Raw genomic sequence first — 22,512 nt, 5'->3', positions numbered from 1 at the left:
ACTCCCCACGTCTGGAGAAGGGGGTCCCAACTTTGGCCGGTGGCAACATGCTCCAGCATTTTTCCCCCTCCGAGGGTTGGTTTATACGTGACATTATGGTAGAAAATGTCATTCCAACTTAACCAGAGGCTACAAACATGCAGACGATCAACACGCCATGCCCTGTGGCTCCATTAATAGGTCAAGCTCAAGTACCCACTTGCTCTTAAGAGATTTGCTGGGATTAGCTGATCAAATGGTAATAAAGATCGGTGGCGTGGCATGGGGATATTTTTCTGAGGGAGCCAAGTGAAACAAGACCTCTAATCTATGTGCTTTTTGGGGGGGGGGTTAATTGACATGAGTGCATTGCTGCTATAACAGCCAAGGTAATGCTGAGCTATTACAGCGCTTGTTATTTTACACAAAATTGTATCATACAGACGCAGGACTTGCACACACTAGTTATCTACCTTCTTGCTGCACAAAATGTAGATTCACAGTACAGATTCTATAATGAACTTAAGAAGCATTCATTCACAAACTCAATCAGATGAGGTTTCAAGTTTTACCTTCACATCATAAAGTCAGTCAGTAGGCTATATGTATCAAACACACGACTTACAAACCCCACTGTATGTGCTTCACATGCACAAATACTTTCCATAATTCTCGTTTAAAACTAGGCCAAATGATCACTACACAACAAGAGCTAAAATACTAACAACCAAGTACCAGAGCTGTGGAGGCTGTGAACAGTCACGAGCTCATCTGAACAGGTAACCTGGCCCTATGGCTGCTGTCTGTCTGTGGTGCTGATTTTCTGTGTGGAAACAACCGCAATCCAGTGGGCTGACTAACTGGGCTGACTACCTACTACTACTACTACTACTACTACTACTAGTACTACCACTACTACTACTACTACTTTCGGCTGCTCCCGTTAGGGGTCGCCACAGTGGATCATCTGTTTCCATCTCTTCCTGTCTTCTGCATCTTCCTCTGTCACACCAGCCACCTGCATGTCCTCCCTCACCACATCCATAAACCTCCTCTTTGGCCTTCCTCTTCTCCTCTTCACTGGCAGCTCCATATTCAGCATCCTTCTCCCAATATACCCACCATCTCTCCTCCACACATGTCCAAACCATCTCAATCTGGCCTCTCTTGCTTTGTCTCCAAACCGTCCAACCCGAGCTGTCCCTCTAATATACTCGTTCCTAATCCTGTCTTTCTTCATCCCTTCCAATGAAAATCTTATCATCTTCATCTCTGCCACCTCCAGCTCCACCTCCTGTCTTTTCATCAGTGCCACTATCTCCAAACCATACAACATAGCTGGTCTCACTACCATCTTGTAAACCTTCCCTTTAACTCTTGCTGGAATTCAGTGGGCTGACTAACATGCAGATAAATCCAGTCAAGCAAGGCACAACACATCTTAGCAATATAACCACATCACAAACCGCACACAGCTGACATGGGCAGTTCCGTCAGCAGTAAAGCCACAGAGAGAGAAGGGGGTGTGCATTTCACTCACCCTATTTGAAGAGAAAGGCCATTATAGTGAAGGCTGGCAAAATAGCCGCTAAAGTTTAGCGCTACCAGCTAGCCACGCCGCACATACTTCTCTTCATTTAAAGTCCAAAGCCCTCCTTTTTTTTCTATCTCTGTCCATACTTAGCTCTAGTTTTGGCGTTGGTCTGCCGTCAGTCCTAATTTTAAATTGCTGCTGCAGAGGTAGTTTGGTATAGTTGTACTAAAAATGTCAAATCTCCACCCCCCACAACTGCATGCCCCTACTTGCTAACGGTGATATCAATATAGAAAATAGCTAACGGCTAAATCTCCTGTTTTTTTGACGTTGCTAACATGCTATGATTTGATTGGTGAAAGGTCAAAGGGCAGCTGGTTTCCCTTGGCTTTCCTTAGCATAGTCCATGACGGTAGCCTCATCTGATTGGTTAATCCTTCAATTTCTTCTCACCAAGGGAAACCAACTCAGGCCTGGCCTCCTCGCGGATTCATCTAAAATAGGGAGCGCAGTGACGGTGATTGTACAGATGACATAAAAATCAGAATTACCCTAGCAAAGAAAAGAATGATGGAGATGGTACCAATATGGAGAGATAGGGGAACAAGAAAAGAAGTGAAAGTCAGTCTACTTAAAGCGCTCGTCTGGCCAGTGTTGTCATACGGAGCTGAAAGTTGGACATTGAAGAAAGCGATGGTAAGCAGGATGGAGGCTGCAGATATGTGGCTTCATTGTAGGATGCTTCGAATAAGTTGGACAGATAAACGAACGAACGCGAGCATCCTTGATGAAGTAGGAACAAAAAGAGGACTAATGGCACATATAATGAAAAGAAAGCTATCATTCTTTGGGCATAGCTGTCGTCCAGGTGGTAGTACATTAACCAAGACAGCGATTTTGGGAACTACACCAGCAAAGTGCAAGAGAGGCCGACCAAAAAGGCAGTATCATGATGACGTTAGAGAATGACTTGGTCTGAAAACACCGGAGGCAACAAGACCAGCTCAGGACAGAGAGAACTGGAGGAGACTTGTCTGGCAAGCATGTCATCCTGATGGTGCTGACAACCCTCGCTAACGAGGAAGCCTTAAGGAAGAAGAATACGAGTGCAATACAGTGTTTAAGCACACACGCTGACTGACATTCATCACACGTTAACATTTAGAGGGGCGCTGTTTCACTCACTGGAAAATACAATGAGAAACGGGGAAGAGATGGCAGCAACAGCACAGAAGAGCTACCCAAACTGTTAAACGAAGCGTTCTTATTAAAATGACGACTACAGTCTGAAGAAAACAGGGAAGCCTTCCCCTTCGGCTCCGGGGGCATAGGAGAGGAATACTACACATGATGTGCTGCTGTGAAAACACACACAATATTTATCTATGTTTTTACAAGTGAAAGAAGTAAAAGAAAAACGACCATTATTTGCATTCTAGAAATACCCATTAGGGTTTTTTTTTTTTACGACTGGTCTCTAAATAACCCTCTTAAAATGTGATTCCTTAAATCTACCCTTGCAGGCAGCTGAAGAGCTGCAGTTCTGATGAGTGCTTCATGTGATGGTGTTTATTGTTGAAGCGACTTTGATGATTTAAGAGGGGCCATGCTTACTGCTACATCTTTCCAATGCAGCGTTGATTTATCATAGCGCTTCGCAATCAGCATGATTGCAAGAGGCCGAGGGGTCCAAAACATGAAGTGGAACCGCAAACACGGGAAACTTGCTAACTAACGGTGGCTGATTAAAAACAGCGGCCCCCACTCTCCCAGATTGGATCCAAGTTAGTCGGTATATTCATGTGTCGGCTATTGATTCGGTCTGTAAGAAAGAACTGCAATCAACTAATGCACGAACACTCGTCACATTTGCGAAACATCAATTATAAGGCGATATTTAAAGAGGGAATCTGACCTGGGTGCTGAGATACAGTTGAAGAAGAGGGCAGGTTGGAGGGAAAAAAACGGTAGCATCACTTTGGATTTTCCTGGCTGGCAGGATTAAGGAGGTTGGTCTGTTCTGAAGGGTGTTCTGATCCCTTTTAGGGTGATTAAGGAGGCGAGAGACACAGCCAAATAAGATTTCCCTTCTCTCCGATGAGGAGCCGAGCAGGTTATTTTAGACAAGTGTCCTCCATCTCCACCTCTAAGACGCCACCGAAGGACAGGCAGGATGAAAGAGGAGGAATCACACACACACACACACACACACACACACACACACACACTTACACAGCCTCAAAATATAACATGGTCTAATTAAAAAAGGGAGGGGAAAAAATCAATTATTTTACTTTTGGGCTCCTTTCCAAAGACCGCCCCCAAACTCTGAATAAGAGACTTTTTGGGTACACAACTGGAAGAGCTTTCTTAAAGTGAGGTCACCCTCGTTTGAAAAAATTATGTGGGACAAACTGGTCCCAAAGCTCAAGCTGGAGGCCTCTTTGGTGTTGATGCACTGGGTTTCCCACTTTCTCTAGGAAATGTTGTTTGTGTGTATGAGGCTCCAGCAAGATGATAAGTTGATAAGATTTTTATTTTATTTTTTTGGATTTTTTTCCCTCCCCTTTTCTCCACAACTGTACCCAGCCAATTACCCCACTCTTCCGAGCCGTCCCGGTCTCTGCTCCCCCCCCCTCTGCCGATCCGGGGAGGGCTGCAGACTACCACATGCCTCCTCCCATACATGTGGAGTCACCAGCGCTTCTTTTCACCTGACAGTGAGGAGTTTCGCCAGGGGGATGTAGCGCGTGGGAGGATCACGCTATTCCCCCCAGTTCCCCTGAACAGGCGTCCCAACCGACCGGAGGAGGCGCTAGTGCAGTGACCAGGACACATACGGCTTCCCACCTGCAGACACGGCCAAATGTGACTGTAGGGACGCCCAACCAAGCCAGAGGTAACACGGAGACTCGAACCAGCAATCCCCGTGTTGGTAGGCAACGGAATAGACCACCATGCTACCTGGACGCCCAGTTGATAAGAAAATTTGAGAAAAAAAAGTTTATGTATAAAAAGAATCTCATAAAAAACCCCAGATTGGACCGATGCAATGTTTTCCTCCTAACACCACGTTTTATGAGAAGGGGTCTTTAGTATGCTGCACTCATGTACAAGTTTGTTCTTACACACCCATGGAGTTTTTTTAGGTCTGTCTGACAGTCAGAGTCAAGCCTGATGGTTATCTGTAATTCCTTCCCCCTAACATCTATTGTCTACCTCTTGCAACGAGCCATCAGCCAGGCCTGCAAAGACATCTGTGTTATCTAACTGGTGTCCACATTCAGGGGTTACCCAGGTTCTATACTGGTCTCTGAGACAAACCTCAGGGCTAAAAAATCCCATGGGTGTGTAAGAACACAGTTGTACGTACGAACGACTGATGAATGAGGCCCAATGGGAGGCCTTGTTTGGGTGACTCAGGAAAAGTGTGTGGCAATTTTGTGCAGCATTCACCAAAAACATGTTCAGGAGACAGTCAGTAGCAGGTTGATCCTGGGGACTTGAAAAGGTCAGCCGGCATTGCTGTGATGCGTTAGCATAAAATAAAGACGCAGACAGTTTGGAAATCTCTGCTTTGGATTTTATGCAGAAGTGTTGATGATGACGTGAAAGTACAAGAACAAACGGTGTCAGGATGTGGATACATGTGAGATTCTACATGTTTCTGGTGTTGCTGAGGAATGGATTCGTGTTAACCTCTCGAAAAATGGATGTTGTTCTCAAAAGAGAGCATTTTCCTTTTCTGATTTTCAAAGGCTGCTGTCGCTGAATCTTCCTCAAACTTTAGGCTACATGAAACTGATTTCATCATGGCTATGATGAGGTCTATGATGAGGTCTATGACATGTGAGGTTATCCATGAACTGGTAGACTTGTTTGGTGGCATGTTTTTTTTCCTTTTTTCAAAAATGTACATTACATTACAGTCATTTAGCTGGCGCTTTTATCAAAAGCGACTTACAATAAGCGCATTTAACGTAAGAAAAAATGCGCACTATTGTAGCACAAAGCAAATCTCATGACTACATGAGCTCCTGAAATGGCATAAATGTTATCAAAATTTTTCAAATTCATTATTTCACTGTAGCGGCGAATCATTTTCTATATTCATTACACTTGTTTTTTGTATGTTCAACACAATACAATAGTATGAACTATATATAGTTAGAACTGTAGTTGCATTATTATTTTTAGACAGAAATGCCATTTTTTTGCAGATGTATTGATTACAATTAATTCTAGCCAGCTAGGTGGTGAGTGTGTGTGTGTGTGTATGTGTGTGTGGGGGGGCAAAATATGTCCATTTACCAGGAATCACTGAGTTACCATAAGCTTGTATCTCCATTTAACAAGAAATTAGAGTGCACCATTAGTTATCATCTATTAATATTAGCATCGACAGTGTGAGACCGATCACATCAAAATGAAACATACCAGCAATGTTTCAGGGTGAGTTATTTCCAATATGGCGCCTACAATAAATCACAAGCAGGCAGAATATGTCGACGACACACCAGATATCACACGCAACAGTGAGCGCAAAACCTTTCTATCACTCTCCCCTGTATGGTGTTGGTTTATCTGAGGGTTTCTGAAAGCGGATGCGGGGTTCATATTTTCATGCCCAAAACAACCAGAGTGGAGAAACAGTCTGCTGCGAGAGCTGCTCTCTGGCAACGTCAACAGCCTCTTCACACACCTCAGTCTTTCTAAGGACGATTTGACTCATACATCGATGCACAATGAGTGGAAAGGTCCAAAGGGTAGTGTTTTGTTCTTAAGAGAACCACAGTGGAAATAAATCGTTGACTTTAGCGTGTTGTTATTCTGGACTGTTACTTAAATGTATGTGCTGGGCTTCATCTGGTGCAAAATGTGCATGTATTTATTCCAACCTTCAAATGAATAAATCCAAGGGGGAAATCTTGGGTGAAGTTAGTCGGCTAAAATGTTAGTACTTTCCATTTTAAAATCTCAAAGGCTCCCCTTAGGAAAATCCAAATTAATCTGCAAGAGTGGCATGTTGTGCCTTAAATTTACTGGAAAGTGTGCCACGATCAGCACATTTCAACAGAGCAGCGTGAGGAATCGGCATGCTGCTGTCTGTCGAGCAGCTCATATAAAGATGATCAGTGTCAGTCATGTAATCCAATTGCACACAATGATTTTGCTGCACCAAAACTGGAAGTGACAAACAACAAGGCTGCATCACATCGCAAGGCCTCATTCCTGTTGCAGCCGGATGAACACTCAAACATCTGGAGGGAGGTGCCAGAGGTGGAGCGCAACGCGTCAGCTCAGTGACTGTAAACGTGACTGTGAACCTCTCTGAACGTCTCATGCTCCAACAACGGGAGCAGAGAAGCGAGCTATTAAAAGCCCCTTCTCCGCTGACCTCGTCACCCTTGTTACTTCATTCAAACCTCTTCTAGGGAGGCCTGCAGCCTGATGAATACTGCAGTAGCGAGGGCCGCGGCTCGAACGTGACACGTGCGACTGATCACAGCTGAACAGATTAACACAGATGAGCACGCAAATGCCGTGAAAGAGAAAAATACAGTGTTTGACGTCACGTCATCATTAGGGCCAAAAATGTCATAGTGAATATAATGGAGCTGACCCAGATAGCTTTGCTGAGACATTAAAGCACCATCTTGTTGGCGTTCAGCTAAAGAAATGGCTCCCATGGTCATTAAGAGACATTAGCGACATGACATGGGATGCAGATGGAGCCAAATTACACGCCAATTTGTTGTCAGTCAATGGGCCGATGGATGGAGATGGTGAGAATAAGTATGACAGCTCTAAACATATAGTTGTGCATTTTAAGGCGGGGTTTATCTCAGTGAGGGGTTGAAGTCGAGAGGACTCTCGGTGTGTTCAGCGAGCAGGTGTAACTGATGTGGAACTGATGTCCATATTAAGATCATATGTCACTGTGCTTGTGAGCAATCCTTAATGACATCATGAAACGGCATTCAGAGCATATCTTGCTTCCGTAATGTGACACATTTCCACAAGTAAAACAGGATATTAGGGCGGGACAAAATGTGGGGAGGGATGTAATTTGACTGGATGGTGCAAAATATTTTAACATATGTATTATTGGTTGGAATGGCGCTCGCCCATCCGGTTGTCCTTGGTGCCAATCACAAAAACGTGGCTGTTTAAAGTGATTAGTTTACAGTGATTAGATTAGACTTTAATATAAATTAAGTATAAACCAAATTGTTGTGATTTGTTTGACATAAGTTGTTGAATAGGTGCATAATATGACTGGAGAAATGAGCTAACAAGGTTTAAAAAAAGCCAACTTTCACCTGTTTTTAAAGGCAATGCACAGGGGCAAAGATAAGCCTAATTTCTTTGCCTTTCTGTGTATTATTGTCGTCCAGTCAGGAAATCAGACAAAACGCACTGGCACATATAATGAAGTACCACCATCACCATGAAGTAGCACCAACATTATCTGTGTCTACAGATATATGGTGAAGGGATAACACTCCATTAGCAGCCGTAATGGAGCAGTCTTCAGCCATGTCTCTGAAATGCCGATGAAATTGTGCGGAACGAAAAATGTCTGCCAGTCTGTGGATGTAAAAACTACAACCCTTACTTCCTGGTTTGATGCTACTCTCAAGGGGCTAAGTGCATTGAAATAGGAGTTAATGTATAAGAAAATGCTAATAACAATGCTACATACATCTACTGTAGCGGATGCCACTAAATGCCACATTAAGAATGAGATTAATGGATTGTCTCCATTTGACGTCACGGACAAAAAAACTTCTGCACAATTTTGGTGGTGTTTCAGAGATGCACGGAAGACTACCCAGTATTTTTCTAAAAATTTATTTCTGATTTTTTCACCCAATTTAGTGGCCAATTGGTCCCTATTCTAGATCAAACACCTACTCTTGTACTGTATGCGTTCGCCAACTGCATCTCTCAGACCGGCAGTGTCGAAGGAACTGCCTCGCCACCTCCGTGACAAGGCAGCCCAAGCCAAAGCCTGTTTTTCCAGCACACACAAAGATGTACATCATGTGACAAACACAAGCCAACTCCTCCCCCCTCCCGAAGCAGCATTTGCCAATGTTGCTGCTTCATTGACTCTGGCCATGGTCAGATCTGGCAAGACCGAGGCGCGAATTCCAGTCCCCAGTGGGCAACTGAATCGACACAAAGCTGAGACTACCCAGTATTAGGGCTGCTAATGGAGTGTTATCCCCTACACATACAGAGAGACTCATTCATTCATTATCCAAACCGCTTGTCCTTACTCAGGGTCATGGGGATGCTGGAGCCTATCCCAGCCATCACTGGGTGGCAGGTGGGGAGACACCCTGGACAGGCCACCACTCCATCACAGCCCCCCACCCACCACACACACACACACACCTAGGGACAATTTAGTATGGCCAGTTCACCTGAGCTACATGTCTTTGGACTGTGGGAGGAAACCGGAGCACCCGGAGGAAACCCACGCAGACACGGGCAGAGCATGCAAACTCCACACAGAGGACGACCCGGGATGACCCCCAAGGTTGGACTACCCCGGGCCTCGAACCCAGGACCTTCTTGTTGTGAGGTGACCACACTAACCACTGTGCCGCCGTGCCACCCTTACGGAGAGATAATGTTGAAAACCGTTATTATTCCCTTTATCCTGTGGAGAGAGGAGTAATATTTACTCATGTCAGACTTCATGGCCAGCTCATAGGAGGGCGGCAGGTGGCTGAGATTCTGGAAGGATCTGGAGAGAGACAGGTCGTAGGGCTCTGTGGCCGAGGTCAGTATGTTGTTCATCCGCTGGGGTCTCTCTACAAACGACACAGGAGAGAATGGTGCAACGCAATCAGTCGACAAACGGCCAATCAGCAGACAGAAAGATGAAGCTAGCACACTGAGGGTCCTTACTAGAGGAGGAACGGGGAGTCTATGAGGGTGTACTGGGAGGACTGGATGAGGAGAAATGAACAGGGGGACTGGCAGTGAGAAGAGGGTTGTTTTTTTTCGGGGGGGGGATTTTATTCCTTTTGAGCTTTCTGCTGTTATCTATGATCTTATTTCACAGAACATGCAGTAGGTTCCTTCTCCGTCACAGAGCAGACCTGGAGTTCATCATCATGGTGGCCAGTGGTGTGTGTGGTGTTGGGATTTTTTTAATTCGCTGCATTGCGTGGTACTCCTGTGGTTACAGTATATAGGACAGCCAGTCATGGGTCATGAGGCACGGGGTGCGGCAGAGCAGGGACTTTGGTACTGGATTTAAAAATAGGGTCGGGTGACTCCTGCGTCAAAGAGGACAGCGACACACAACACCCAGGAACATATGGCGTACTGTAGAAAGGAGACTTTCGATAAGTTGCAGAGGTGTGTGTGTGCATGCGTGCATGCATGTGTGTATCTGTAGGCTACCGTGCAGTGGGGTGAGCTGTATAAGTGCACTATATAAGATTTGTCTTACAAGGGCAACACGCTGCACCATAGCGATGTGGGTGTTTTGTTTTTAATGCAAAAAGTGCACGTGAACCTATTTAGCAATCGGGGGCAGAGAACTACAGAGAGGAAAGAAAAAAGGAGGGAAGAAACTAAGTAAGAGGTAAGAAAGAAAGGTAACAAGGGAGGGATGGAAGAAGGAAAAGGAAGTAAAGAAATAAAGAAGGAAAGACCTTGGTTAAAAAAAAAAGTGTCCTCCTGTCATGGTGACCCCCAGTGTTCAGATACACAAAGGTTTTCAGATTATCCACAGTATTTGTGAGAGGAAACACGAAAGGGATACACATATACACCAAGTACATGTGTATTACTTACCGCATCTAATGTGTCTGTGGGCTAACAAAGCCAAATGAGAGAGAAGGGATCAATAGCAAACAATGTGCACAGCATGTTTCATCAGACCGAGGTGGCAAAGTGCCCACATTAGAGTTTTGTTTTGTTTTTCCTTAAACGCCAGTGCATCTACTGACAAGGGGTTAGCACACATTACATACATCAGTGGGACAACGACACCGCTGAATAATGCATCACATCACCATATCCACAGAAGGAGCTAAAGAGATGTGTGGGAGCGGCTGGCTGAAGAGCATTAATTGGTGCAGAAAGTAAGCCATTCTCACACATACAGACAGGGCTGTCCTGTTTTAAGAGGGACAGATGCGTTGACGCTAGGTTGACTGCAGCGCTCCATTAGCGTTGAAACTGTCTGTATAGTCTTTCCATGACAACCTCTCAGCTTCAGCCTGAAAACACAGGCATTAGCCTCCGCGGTCTTTTTTTATTACTTATAAGAAATGGAGTGGGGTGCAGGAGCAAGTGTGGCTGATTCCTTCTCTGATTACACGGCGTTTCAGTGTGACTATTCTTATAATTCCACGCTAAAAGCTGCTCTCCTTTCACAGAAAATCCCATTTAGAAAAAAATAGATGGGTTGCAATAACAGTAATTGGATTTTCAATAACTCCAGCCACCTGCGTAGATAATCCGTTGATTATCAGACAGTTTTTGTTTTTCCATCTCTCTGCCCCACGGACTTGCTATCACCAGCCAAGGTTTTAATTCCCCCCCGAGAGAAATGAGTTTCTCCTTTAGACTCCAAAATAGTCTAAAATTACACTAAGATCTGGAAACAGCAGCTTACCTTCCATTTAAAGGACAGTTCATTTATCACTTGGGCACCACGGCAAGTTCAAATCGAATCACACATGAAACTGATTTTTTCTAATCACGGCTATGATGAGGTCTGATCTGTTGGGTCACCTGTGAACCGGTGCACCAAACTGGTGGCTTATTTTCCACAAACTCACACCGTTGTTGCAGCAGTGAAATCTCTAAGGAACCACATTCACTAGAAATAACAATCACAGCCAGCCAAGTCTCCATTAAGCAGGTTCTCAGTGTGTCTGCTTACCCAGTTTCGGTGTGAGCGCCGTGAGATCCAGATGGCTGTGTTGGTAATCATGCTGATGGTTACCTATTGTGAGAACAACAAAATATTAACTTTGCAGTTACGATGGTCACGTCCTCTGACAGCATACCAGCGAATCACTTGATGCACACGCATGTTATTTCCTCCACTCCACTGTTATTGTCTAGAGTCTGAAAATGACACCGCATGTTACACAGACTCCTCCACCTTAAAGGAAACATAAACCCATGGTAAAAACACAGCTAGGAGGGTAGATTTTGATGTTAATTAATTATTCATGCTTTTGATTAAAAATAAAGAGCTCAGGGCATCCGGGTAGCGTAGCTGTGTATTCCGTTGCCAACCAACTCGGGGATCGCCGGTTCGAATCCCCGCGTTACATCCAGCTTGGTCGGGCGTCCCTACAGACACAATTGGCCGTGTCTGTGGGCGGGAACCCAGATGTGGGTATGTGTCCTGGCCGCTGCACTAGCGCCTCCTCTGGTCAGTCAAGGCAACTGTTCAAGGGGGAGGGGGAACTGGGGGGAATAGCGTGATCCTCCCATGCGCTATGTCCCCCTGGTGAAACTCCTCACTGTCAGGTGAAAAGGAGTGGCTGGTGACTCCACATGTATGGGAGGAGGCATGTGGTAGTCTGCAGCCCTCCTGGCTCAGAGGAGTGGGGTAATTGGCCAAGTACAATTGGGGAGAAAAAACACAAAATGCCTGAAAGTCTCCGTATGGGCTCTAAATATGACCAACTACCAACCAATGTGTGCATATGAGTGAGAGGCCTCCCTCCTCATGACTGAAAGAGAAGTTTCTGGTTGAAAGAGCAGTTTCACGTGACGGTGGCACGCTAAATCCAGCCATGTGTTTGCATGGAGAGTGACAAGGCCTTCTTAGCAGCGACCGCTGTGACTTTCCTCTGGCAAGTTCAGCAACTATGTCCACCGCGTCTCCTCCGCAAATTTCAGAGCACACAGCGTCTTTGCTAATGTGATGTCATATATTCTCCCGAGATTTAAGAATGGAAGCTAATACACTTGTTGATAATCCATCTTCGCCATAATTATGATGTTCAATGAGACAGTGCACGATATTACTCCGCACTGAAAAGGATTAGGAACAAAGTGGGACAATCTGAGACCTCCGCCACTTGACAGCGATGGGACTTCAAATAACTTCAAAGTATGAAAACATTCAATCTATTCAATTACCTGGTTCACTTCTCGCGAGGCAGTTTTGTTCCATGAAGAATATACAGAATATTTGATAGCGCTGCCTTATTTGCATTTAAATATGTTCATCTATCATCCTATTAAACTTCTTAAGACAGTGAAAAACAGAAAACGGAAATGTGGCAGAACTCTGATAAGCTCTTTAGAAAGCTTGGTGAGAATAACAAGAGGTTTGGTCCATTTTTTAAGAAAGTTCAGTGTTTATCTCTCAGCTGTGTAGCTTTCCTAATGGCAGCACGTGACATTTCTGAGAGAGCGTTGTGGGAAGACATTGTCCCTCATTAAATTTCCGACTCCTGATAATAACCTACATGACTGAAACGGACCAGACGGGGGGAAAATTGCTCGCCAGTAAGAGCATTCATCTAATAGAAGTCATTGCAGTGTTGCCGGGATTCCTTGTTACCCTCAAATGAATGGAAATTTAATGTGGTAGGATAGTGATTACAAAAACCTATCCGGTTAAATGGTCTTACGCAGCTTTATTCCATTATTACAAATATAAAACATGCCTTTGGCCCGATCTCAGACTGCCAAAGACAGACGTAATTTGTTTTCCAATTACACAGGTTTGGTCAAGGGACCAATTACACTGGAAAAGAAAAAAAATGGCTTGAGTTAACCTGCAACGAGCTTTTAAAGAAAATAGCTTTGCACCAAATAAATAACAACCTTTTATTATTTCCCAAGGTTGCAGAAAGCCTTTCTTTAAATCACAAAGAAATAACCCACTACCTACCTGTCAGGGATTAAAAAGCACCCCTGGTTTTTAATTTAAGTTCAGGAGGGCTATCGCGCTGCTAATTTGATTTTCTGTGAAATCGGAAGTAGGGGGAATATATAAACACACAGCCGTTAAGAGAAAACAGAGGAAGGGTTTGGGACACATGATGCAGCCATACTGTTTAACGCCACTGCCGAGTGGTCCTGATGTTGGAATTTAAGGCCATTAGAACAATGCTGTTAACGAGAACTATCGACAAAGAACGAAAAATGCGGGACATTTAGCTCAAGGGCACTTTAACAAGATACAGTGCATTTGCTGGGATTATACCTGAAAACATGTCATTGTGAAACAGGCTCTTTAACCACTATACTGCCACTCCAACATCACATTACATCCCAGTGAGAGAGATTTGCTTCTTCCATATTGTTTAAAGTGAGGGGGCATCAGTATAGTTAAAGCTCTCCATATGCTCCACTGCATCCGGCATCTTTTAGATTGGTCACTCGAAACTTTTGACAAAATGATGCTCGACGGATTCAAAAGTGCTGAGAGAAACCTAGCATCTACGCTTTGTTTTACCCACTGGTGGCAAGATGCTATCAGACACGGCAACAACGACGGCATCTGCGTTTGAGAAAGGTTTTGAATGACTTTTTAGTCGTCAACAATGCGTCATTATTGAGTAAGCGTCAAGTGACAAAGCATAAATTAACACTTGCAGCTGCTTCAGCGCCAGCAGTGGCCAAACAGCGGATCTCACAACATTTCTTTGGCTCGTCACGGACATCGACGTTTTACATAGTGTGTATTATCATCCAAAATGAAGCGTTTCCATCATGAATCCAAGTGATACGGTCCTCAGCGGTATCACAAGTGTGTTGCCAGAGGGCATACCTGCTGAGAAAAATACATTTTAATGCAGTGGATATCATTTCAGCATGTTACTTGGCTCGAATGTAATCATGCAGGCAAATTCCTTCACAAGTGACTAAAATGCTTCCAGGTTTGGCAGGGTGGACAGAGGGGATCCCACTGTGACCCAGTTCCATTTTAAATGGCTCACTCTGGAGAGGCTGATGGACAGATGCATGCTATGGCTACGGCCCATGCTATTTCATTATGTTGGAGTGGGAGGTGCCAAAGTGGCCCGATAGGACAGCTCACCTCGTGCTGCCCTTGTGTGAGTAAATTTGTGTTTTGTAGAGTGAGAGAGAGAGCAAGAGAGCGAAAGAGAGCGAGAGAGAGAATTTTTGAATTCAGAGAAAGAGAGAGTGAGATTGAGAGAGAGACAGAGCAAGAGAGAGAGTGAGAATTTTTGAATTCAGAGAGACAGAGCAAGAGAGAGAATTTTTGAATTCAGAGAGAGAGAGAGAGAGCAAGAGAGAGAATTTTTGAATTCAGACAGAGAGAGAGAGAGAGAGAGAGAGAGACAGAGAATTTTTGAATTCAGAGAGACAGCAAGAGAGAATTTTTGAATTCAGAGAGACAGCGAGAGAGAGAATTTTTGAATTCAGAGAGTGAGAGAGAGAGAGAGGACGGAGAGCAAGAGAGAGAGAATTTTTGAATTCAGAGAGACAGAGAGATGTGCAACTTCTCAGGTGTGATTTTCAGCGTAGAGCCCAAACAGACCTGCATAATGCATGAAGAGAGGGTGAGACGTGTCGAGATCGTAGTTTGTCTGTGTCCGACAGAGAGGGTGAGAAAATGGCGAGAGAAAGAACGAGAAAGTGAGAGAGAAGGGAGCTTGTTGCAGATGCCGGTGACTCATCTACACGCCTCCCAACATCACACTTCTCAAACCTGACGGATCTGCGACAACAAAACAAACACCGCTTGCAGAGATTTATTGATGAATAACCAAAATCAGAAAAAAACACCAACAACAATTACACACTACATGATTACACACATTTACACAGCAATTTCATTTACCAAACATAAATGCAGGTGGTATGAGAGGCACTCATGGACAAGAGCTTGAACTAAAAGTCCAAAGTGAGTCATCTCAGAATCAAAACATCTGTATAAAAAGGTGATTTAAATCTAGTCAACGATGACATGCAGAGGTGATGCCAAGCTAGCATTGTTTCATATGACAGACTGCAACTAAACGTCATACAATCCATGCCCACACTTTTTATTTATTTACGCTGAAATTACAACTGCACATCTTGTAAAGATGTACAACACAAGCTACAGGTGCACTTACTGAACTGTAAGTAGAGCTGGGCAATAATTCAATATTATCATTCACGTTGTTTGTTTTCTAAATGAAGGATAATGAGAATCTATTACATAACATTTCCACAAAATGTGGTCTGAGATATCTGTGGGCATTATATCCGGTTTAATGTTATGCCTTGCATCACCACACAGCTCAACATGATGAGCACCATCTGGATTCTTAAACATGGTATTTTTGCATATGCGAGAAGATATTGTCATGTCGATATTGTCTAAAACACCCTACGATTCTCATGATGATAATATTTTCCATATCGCCCAGCGCTAAGTGTAAACAGCGATACGTAGCTCGTCCTTACCCAAAGTCACGCTGTTTTCTGACGGTGTCTGGAAGAGACCACAGCTTGTCCAGAGTCTGTGAGTTGCTAACAAGGATAAGCACAGATTTATCTGATGTCTTCTTCAATGTCAGAAGTAACATCATACAAAGCTGCCGTTATCCTTGCCGTAGTGATTAGGACTCCTCGACCTAGCCCAAAAGACAGCGTGGGGGAAGGCTGAAGAATCCAAGCTGAAAACAAACGTCAGGCGAGGGATGATGTCCGGCATCCTGAGGGAGACAACCTGCGCTATGAGAGGCATCAGCTGGCGAGGGAAAGGAACAGCCAGGAACCTTTAACAACTTACTATCACTGAGCAGTAAGGATGCACCATACTGACACCCCCCCTTCTCCCCAATTTACTTTGGCCAATTACCCCACTCTTCTGAGTCGTCCCGGTCACTGCTCCACCCCCTCTGCCGATCCGGGGAGGGCAGCAGACTACCACGTCTCCTCTGATACATGTGGAGTTGCCAGCCGCTTTTCACCTGACAGTGAGGAGTTTCGCCAGGGGGACATAGCACGTGGGAGGATCATGCTATTCCCCCCAGTTGCCCCTCCCCCCTGAACAGGCGCTCCGACCAGCCAGAGGAGGCGCTAGTGCAGCGACCAGGACACATACCCACATCCGGCTTCCCACCCGCAGACACGGCCAATTGTGTCTGTAGGGACGCCTGATCAAGCCGGAGGTAACACAGGTATTCGAACCGGCGATTCCCGCATTGGTAGGCAACGGAGTAGACCACCACGCCCCCAAATTGACATGTTTACCGATATAACCGATGATTTCCATGGTCATTTCAGCTGATACTGATATTTTTTCGTTTCATCGCAGTACCAACAAGTGTCTTACTTTCCATGCTGTAGTCATCAGCCGTCGAAAGGGCCTACATCACTTTGTAAGCTGTAACGGGACCTTTCTTTCTATCGATGCCTTTCATTGCGATCAGCGCATAATTAATGGTCATCTTTTCGGTGTGATATATCAGGCGCCATTTTGACATCACACATCGTTAAGCAATTACTCGCTGACGGCGTTAGCTAACCAACATATCGTGCACCCCTACTGAGCAGTTCCCCTAAGACCCTTTAAAAACAATATATATGACTATGAATGGCATCATTCATAAAAAGTGCACCATTTTCAGTGGCGGCTGGTGTTAAAAATGTTTGGGGGGGGCACAATTTAGCTTGGCGCAGCACACCTGACAGCTGCTTTAATGTCCACACAGTCACAGAGTTATGAAGAAGGACAATGTAGCCTATAGATGTTATCACGGTTCGTGGACGGTGGATGATTGACAGTCGAGACGAGGCGTCATGGTGGGTGTGAACATGATTGACAGCCATGAGAATCATCCAATCACATTAGATCAAAACACCTTAAAACAATACCAATTCACTGCCAATAAAAGTGGGAGTGTCAGGCGCACAGAACTGCGCCCCCTGGAAAATCTGAAGAAACCAATCAGACAGCAGCCTCAGGTCACCTGCTTGCCACAAGTTTGAGGGCTTACATAAGGTATGGTTTGGCCAACGCCCCTCACCCAGGAAGTATATGTATTCAGACAGAAATCAACCAAATACCATTTGAACCAGTATTTAATGCTGCTGACAGACGCTCACGCTCACTTTTATTTGCATTATACAACAACATTATATCTAACTACATTATATTTAAGTAGATTTTCATCTCTTGATGTTTGAAGGGGGCGCCATCCCAGCGCCCTCTACTGGCCAGCCGCCACTGCCCATTTGCATCGATGGCACCTTAGGTCTGTGACAAAGTGGGGGATGGATTGATAGCTTGGCTTTTGTAATTCACATCACTCAGCTCCCGCTGGACGGAATTAAGCTAATATTTTGCCTTCCTCAGGCATCAACAACATAACACTTTTTGAATTTGGCAAAGTCATTACTTTTCTAAAATGTTTCCAGCTGTCAATTGCAACCAAAAGGGAATACAACTGAAGATATCTGTTGAACATTTGTTGGCTTGGTGAACTTACGCCTTCCTTTTTTAGCTTTCATGACTACGTATGCCAACGTTCACCACCAGCCGTGCTGCAAGACTTGAGAATGGACACGGAAGCTGTGTTGGTATTCATTCAGCCGAACTACATCATGAATTTTAATACTTCTCTGTTTATGTACAGTGTAAGAAAGGCGATAAAATATTCAGGAAATGAACTGTGAATCGAGTTATTTTTCACAATGCTGTTTGTGGAGAATGACACTGTGTGTTTCCTCGTAATTGCGTCGGTATTTGGGCACAAAGCAGGCTGTTCACGAGCAGGATGATGAAACGGTCCAACGAAGGAGAAATATCAGGCTTTGTGAAGGCACTAAAAACTGGAAAATTACAATTGAGATATGTTAAGAGCTTTGCAGTTGGGAGATGAGCTTGGCTGCCTCGCTGCCATTTAACTGAAAGTACACAAAACGCAGACTCTAAATGTTTACTTGTTCGGTTCGATTTGAGCGAGCGTCTCCTTGATACGCTGGTTAAATTGAGTTCACCCAGAGGTTCAAACTTTGATCAGGGTGGTTCATATATAATGTAAAGTTTTTGCTGAACTAAAAAATTCATACTGCACTAAATTCAGGTTCCCGCTCCTTCTTTTACTACGGGTGCTCACTTTGATATCGAACGAGGACACGGTTTTATAGCTGCAAACTCCTTGTACAAAATGGAGCTGGAGCTTTCGAGAGCTTTTCAAGGCCTTTGGCGTCTGTTGTATCATATGTGTACACACACACACACACACACCACACACACACACTCTGTCGGTGGATAGATCTGTGTGTCTGCGGCTTCTGAAGCATTCAGACAGCCTCCCCTGCTCAGGGAGAACGGAGACAGGAGGGCTGGGTTGGCATAACACATGATATCTTCCCAATGGGGGGTGGGGTGGGGTGGGGGGGGGCCGCAGACCCGGGATCTTTGTTTCTTCCTAATTGATTTGGGATCGCATGTCGCAGCGCTTGGGTGCATCGTGCAATGATAACGTGTCTTTCCCAGTCAAGCAAAGCCAGTCCTCACTGTACCCCTCAGCCATCCCACCTGATGCCCCCCCCCACCGCCTCACCCCAGGGCAACCATGTGCCTTCTCCCCATACACACGGCCCGTGTGAGAAGGTACAAAAATCTCGAACTGTCACGATGAACGGTACAAAACATGATGAGGTGTCTGCAAGACAAACGGCCTATAACATCGTTTTACACATTTCGAGTCCCGAAATGGGCATTTTGGAACCTGCATATGCATACCCATACTAAAAAAATATAAAATACTCATATTTTAGTGCTATATAATCAAATTTGAAGAGGCAACTGGTAAAACTTATGGCTATAGCTCCATGAGCTCAAGACACAAAGACAAAGGAAGTTATTTTCATTCAAATAATGTTTTCTGTTTTAGGCGAAGATATAATTCAGTTTACGCTGTGTTTTCAGCCTCTACAACTTCATTTCTGTAACATTTAAGTTACATCCGACACTTCAGGAACAAATTACAAACGTTACCAGCTACGGACATTTTAGTTTGGGGGAAGTTGTTTTTGCCCTTGGGCTCAGAAATCAATCGTAAGAGGTTAACATCCATTATCCAAACCAGTTATCCTACTCAGGATTGCAGGGATGCTGGAGCCTATCCCAGCAGTCATTGGGCGGCAGGTGGGGAGACACCCTGGACAGGCCGCCAGGCCATCACAGGACTGTGGAAGGAAACCGGAGCCCCCGGAGGAAACCCACACAGACATTGGGAGAACATGCAAACTCCACACAGAGGACGACCCGGGACGACCCCCAATGTTGGACTACCCTGGGGCTCGAACCCAGGACCTTCTTGCTGTGAGGCGACCACGCTAATCACTGCGCCACCGTGCCGCCCAGGTTATTAATTCAATTCAATTCAATTTTATTGTCATTAAAAACAATGTGCAGGCACATGTTAAAAATGAAATGAGGGGTGTGGCTTCACCAAACAGTGCAAGACAGACACAGACAAACACAGCAAACACAGTATGAGATATACACACATGAAGACCAAAAGCTAAAAGTAAGTTTAAAAAAAAAAAAGAGCTGGAGTACAAAATATTTAAAAATATCTACAGACATTCAGTGGGTAGCCAGGTTCAGGTGGGCAACAGCTTGTGGAAAGAAGCTGTTTTTGAGCCTGGTAGTGCGGGCTCTGAGGCTCCTGTAGCGCCCCCCAGAGTGCAGGGGGGAGAACAGTCCATGGTTGGGGTGGGTGGGATCTCTGCTGATGCTCAGACCCCTTCGAAGGCAGCGTTTGTGACAAATGTCTTTTATGGCTGGGAGCTGGGTACCGGTGATATGCTGGGCCACCTTGACGACCCGCTGCAGAGCTTTCTGGTCTACTGAGGTGCAGTTGCCGTACCACACTGAGATGCAGATGGTCAGGATGCTCTCTATGGTGCAGTGGTAGAAGTTGGTGAGAATTTTGGGGGATAGACGGGCGCTCCTCAGGAAATGCAGGCGTTGTTGGGCCTTTTTCACAAGGGCCTGGGTGTTTAATGTCCACGAAAGGTCCTCGCTGATGTGGACTCCAAGGAATTTAAAGCTGGAAACACGCTCCACTTCCACCCCATTGATGTGTATGGGGGAGTGGCTGCAGCTTCTAGACCTCCTGAAGTCCACAATCAGCTCCTTTGTCTTCTGCACATTAAGGACAAGATTGTTGGTAGTACACCATGATGTGAGGTGCTCAATCTTGTCTCTGGAGGCCATCTCATCATTGTTGGTGATACGGCCAATGACTGTGGTGTCATCTGCAAACTTAACTATAGCATTTGAAGGGTGAGTTGGCAGGCAGTCGTGGGTAAAGAGGGAGAAAAGGAGGGGGCTCAGAACACAGCCTTGAGGGGCACCTGTGCTGAGGGTCAGGGTAGAGGAGGAGTGGTCACCTAACCTAACAGACTGAGGTCTGTTGGTCAGGAAGTCCAGGATCCAGTTACAGAGGGAGGGGTTGAGGTCAAGGGAGAGGAGTTTGGTGGTTAGTTTGGCGGGGATGATAGTGTTGAAGGCAGAGCTGTAATCTATAAACAGCATCTGGATGTATGTGTTGTTAAGTTCAAGGTGGGTCAGAGCAACGTGCAGGGCAGTGGCAATGGCATCCTCAGTAGACCTTTTGGGACGGTAGGCGAACTGATGTGGGTCGAATGTGGGGGGGGGTAATGTTTTTGATGTGAGCCAGAACCAGTCTTTCAAAGCACTTCATGGCAAAGGGGGTGAGTGCACCTGACCTACATGTCTTTGGACTGTGGGAGGAAACCGGAGCCCCCGGAGGAAACCCACACAGACACGGGGAGAACATGCAAACTCCACATAGAGGACGACCTGGGACGACCCCCAAGGTTGGACTACCCTGGGGCTCGAACCCAGGACCTTCTTGCTGTGAGGCAACCGCGCTAATCACTACGCCACCGTGCTGCCCAGGTTATTAATTCAATTCAGTTCAATTCAATTAACAGGTAAACCCAAAGCAAACACTAAACTCTATAGAGCAAAGGTACGGTGCTAAATGGAAAATCTATGGATGCAAGGAGGAGACAGATGTGAGGGCATGAGGACAACATTTCAAAGAACATATATATATATATATATTTTATATAATGCAGGAAATGCGTGGCATGATGGCGCAGTGGTTAGCATGGTCGCCTCACAGCAAGAAGGTCCTGGGTTCGAGCCCCGGGGTAGTCCAACCTTAGGGGTCGTCCTCTGTATGGAGTCAGCAAGTTCTCCCCGCATCTGCGTGGGTTTCCTCCGAGTGCTCCGGTTTCCTCCCACAGTCCAAAGACATGTAGGTCAGGTGAATCGGCCGTACTAAATTGTCCCTAGGTATGAATGTGTGTGTGTGTGAATGTGTGTGCGTGTGTGTGTGTGTCGGCCCTGTGATGACCTGGTGGCCTGTCTAGGGTGTCTCCCCACCTGCCGCCCAATGACTGCTGGGAAAAGCTCCAGCATCCCGTGACCCTGATTGGGACAAGTGGCTTGGATAAATGGATGGATGGATAATGCAGGAAATGTCTGGTGCTAGTTAGAAACATGCTTTAGGTTGAATGGGAATGGATGGCTTGTTTTGACAAGCTAAGTTAAGTTTATTTGTATATCTCAAAATCCCAAGGTAGTCCCGAAGGGCTTTACAATCAGTGCAACATATGACACCCCTATAGTTGGACAACAATCTTCCATACTTACAGAGCCATTTGTTTTCATAGGAAATGTCTTAGCCCCTAAAATTGGTTAATTTAACCTTGTTGCACGGTGAAGAAATGAAAAAGAAACAGCATGAAATACCATCGCTATTTCATACCATAATGAGTACACGATGAATCTTTTATCAGTAACTTTGATGAAAATGGGCGCTGATTTGTAGTCATTTCGGCAAGTGAGGGATTTCTTGGGTTCAGCGCTACATGGATTTATCTGTTTCCAGGCCTGCTTTACACTTCTACCAGTTTCATAATTGAGGTAAGGAGAGCACCTTTCTCCCCACGCCAGGCTCGTGAGCAGGTTGAACTAATGCGAG

General features: G+C 45.2%; 1 protein-coding gene across 1 annotated transcript in view; it reads right to left on the bottom strand.

Annotated features, from left to right (window-relative positions):
* LOC130120060 (protein shisa-6) overlaps positions 1 to 22,512 on the bottom strand; it is a 99,004-nt gene that overhangs the window by 2,090 nt on the left and 74,402 nt on the right. The window contains exons 5-7 of the mRNA XM_056288678.1: positions 11,430 to 11,492; positions 10,334 to 10,354; positions 9,211 to 9,339 (exon numbers count right to left, since the gene is read on the bottom strand). Of these exons, the coding sequence (XP_056144653.1) occupies positions 9,211 to 9,339; positions 10,334 to 10,354; positions 11,430 to 11,492 (213 nt within the window). The remainder of the gene's footprint in view (positions 1 to 9,210; positions 9,340 to 10,333; positions 10,355 to 11,429; positions 11,493 to 22,512) is intronic.

This window comes from Lampris incognitus, chromosome 10 (assembly GCF_029633865.1).
Source record: "Lampris incognitus isolate fLamInc1 chromosome 10, fLamInc1.hap2, whole genome shotgun sequence".
Lineage (NCBI taxonomy): Eukaryota > Metazoa > Chordata > Actinopteri > Lampriformes > Lampridae > Lampris > Lampris incognitus.
The sequence above is the reverse complement of the archived record's forward strand: the minus strand, read 5'-3'. Positions and strand labels throughout refer to the sequence as shown.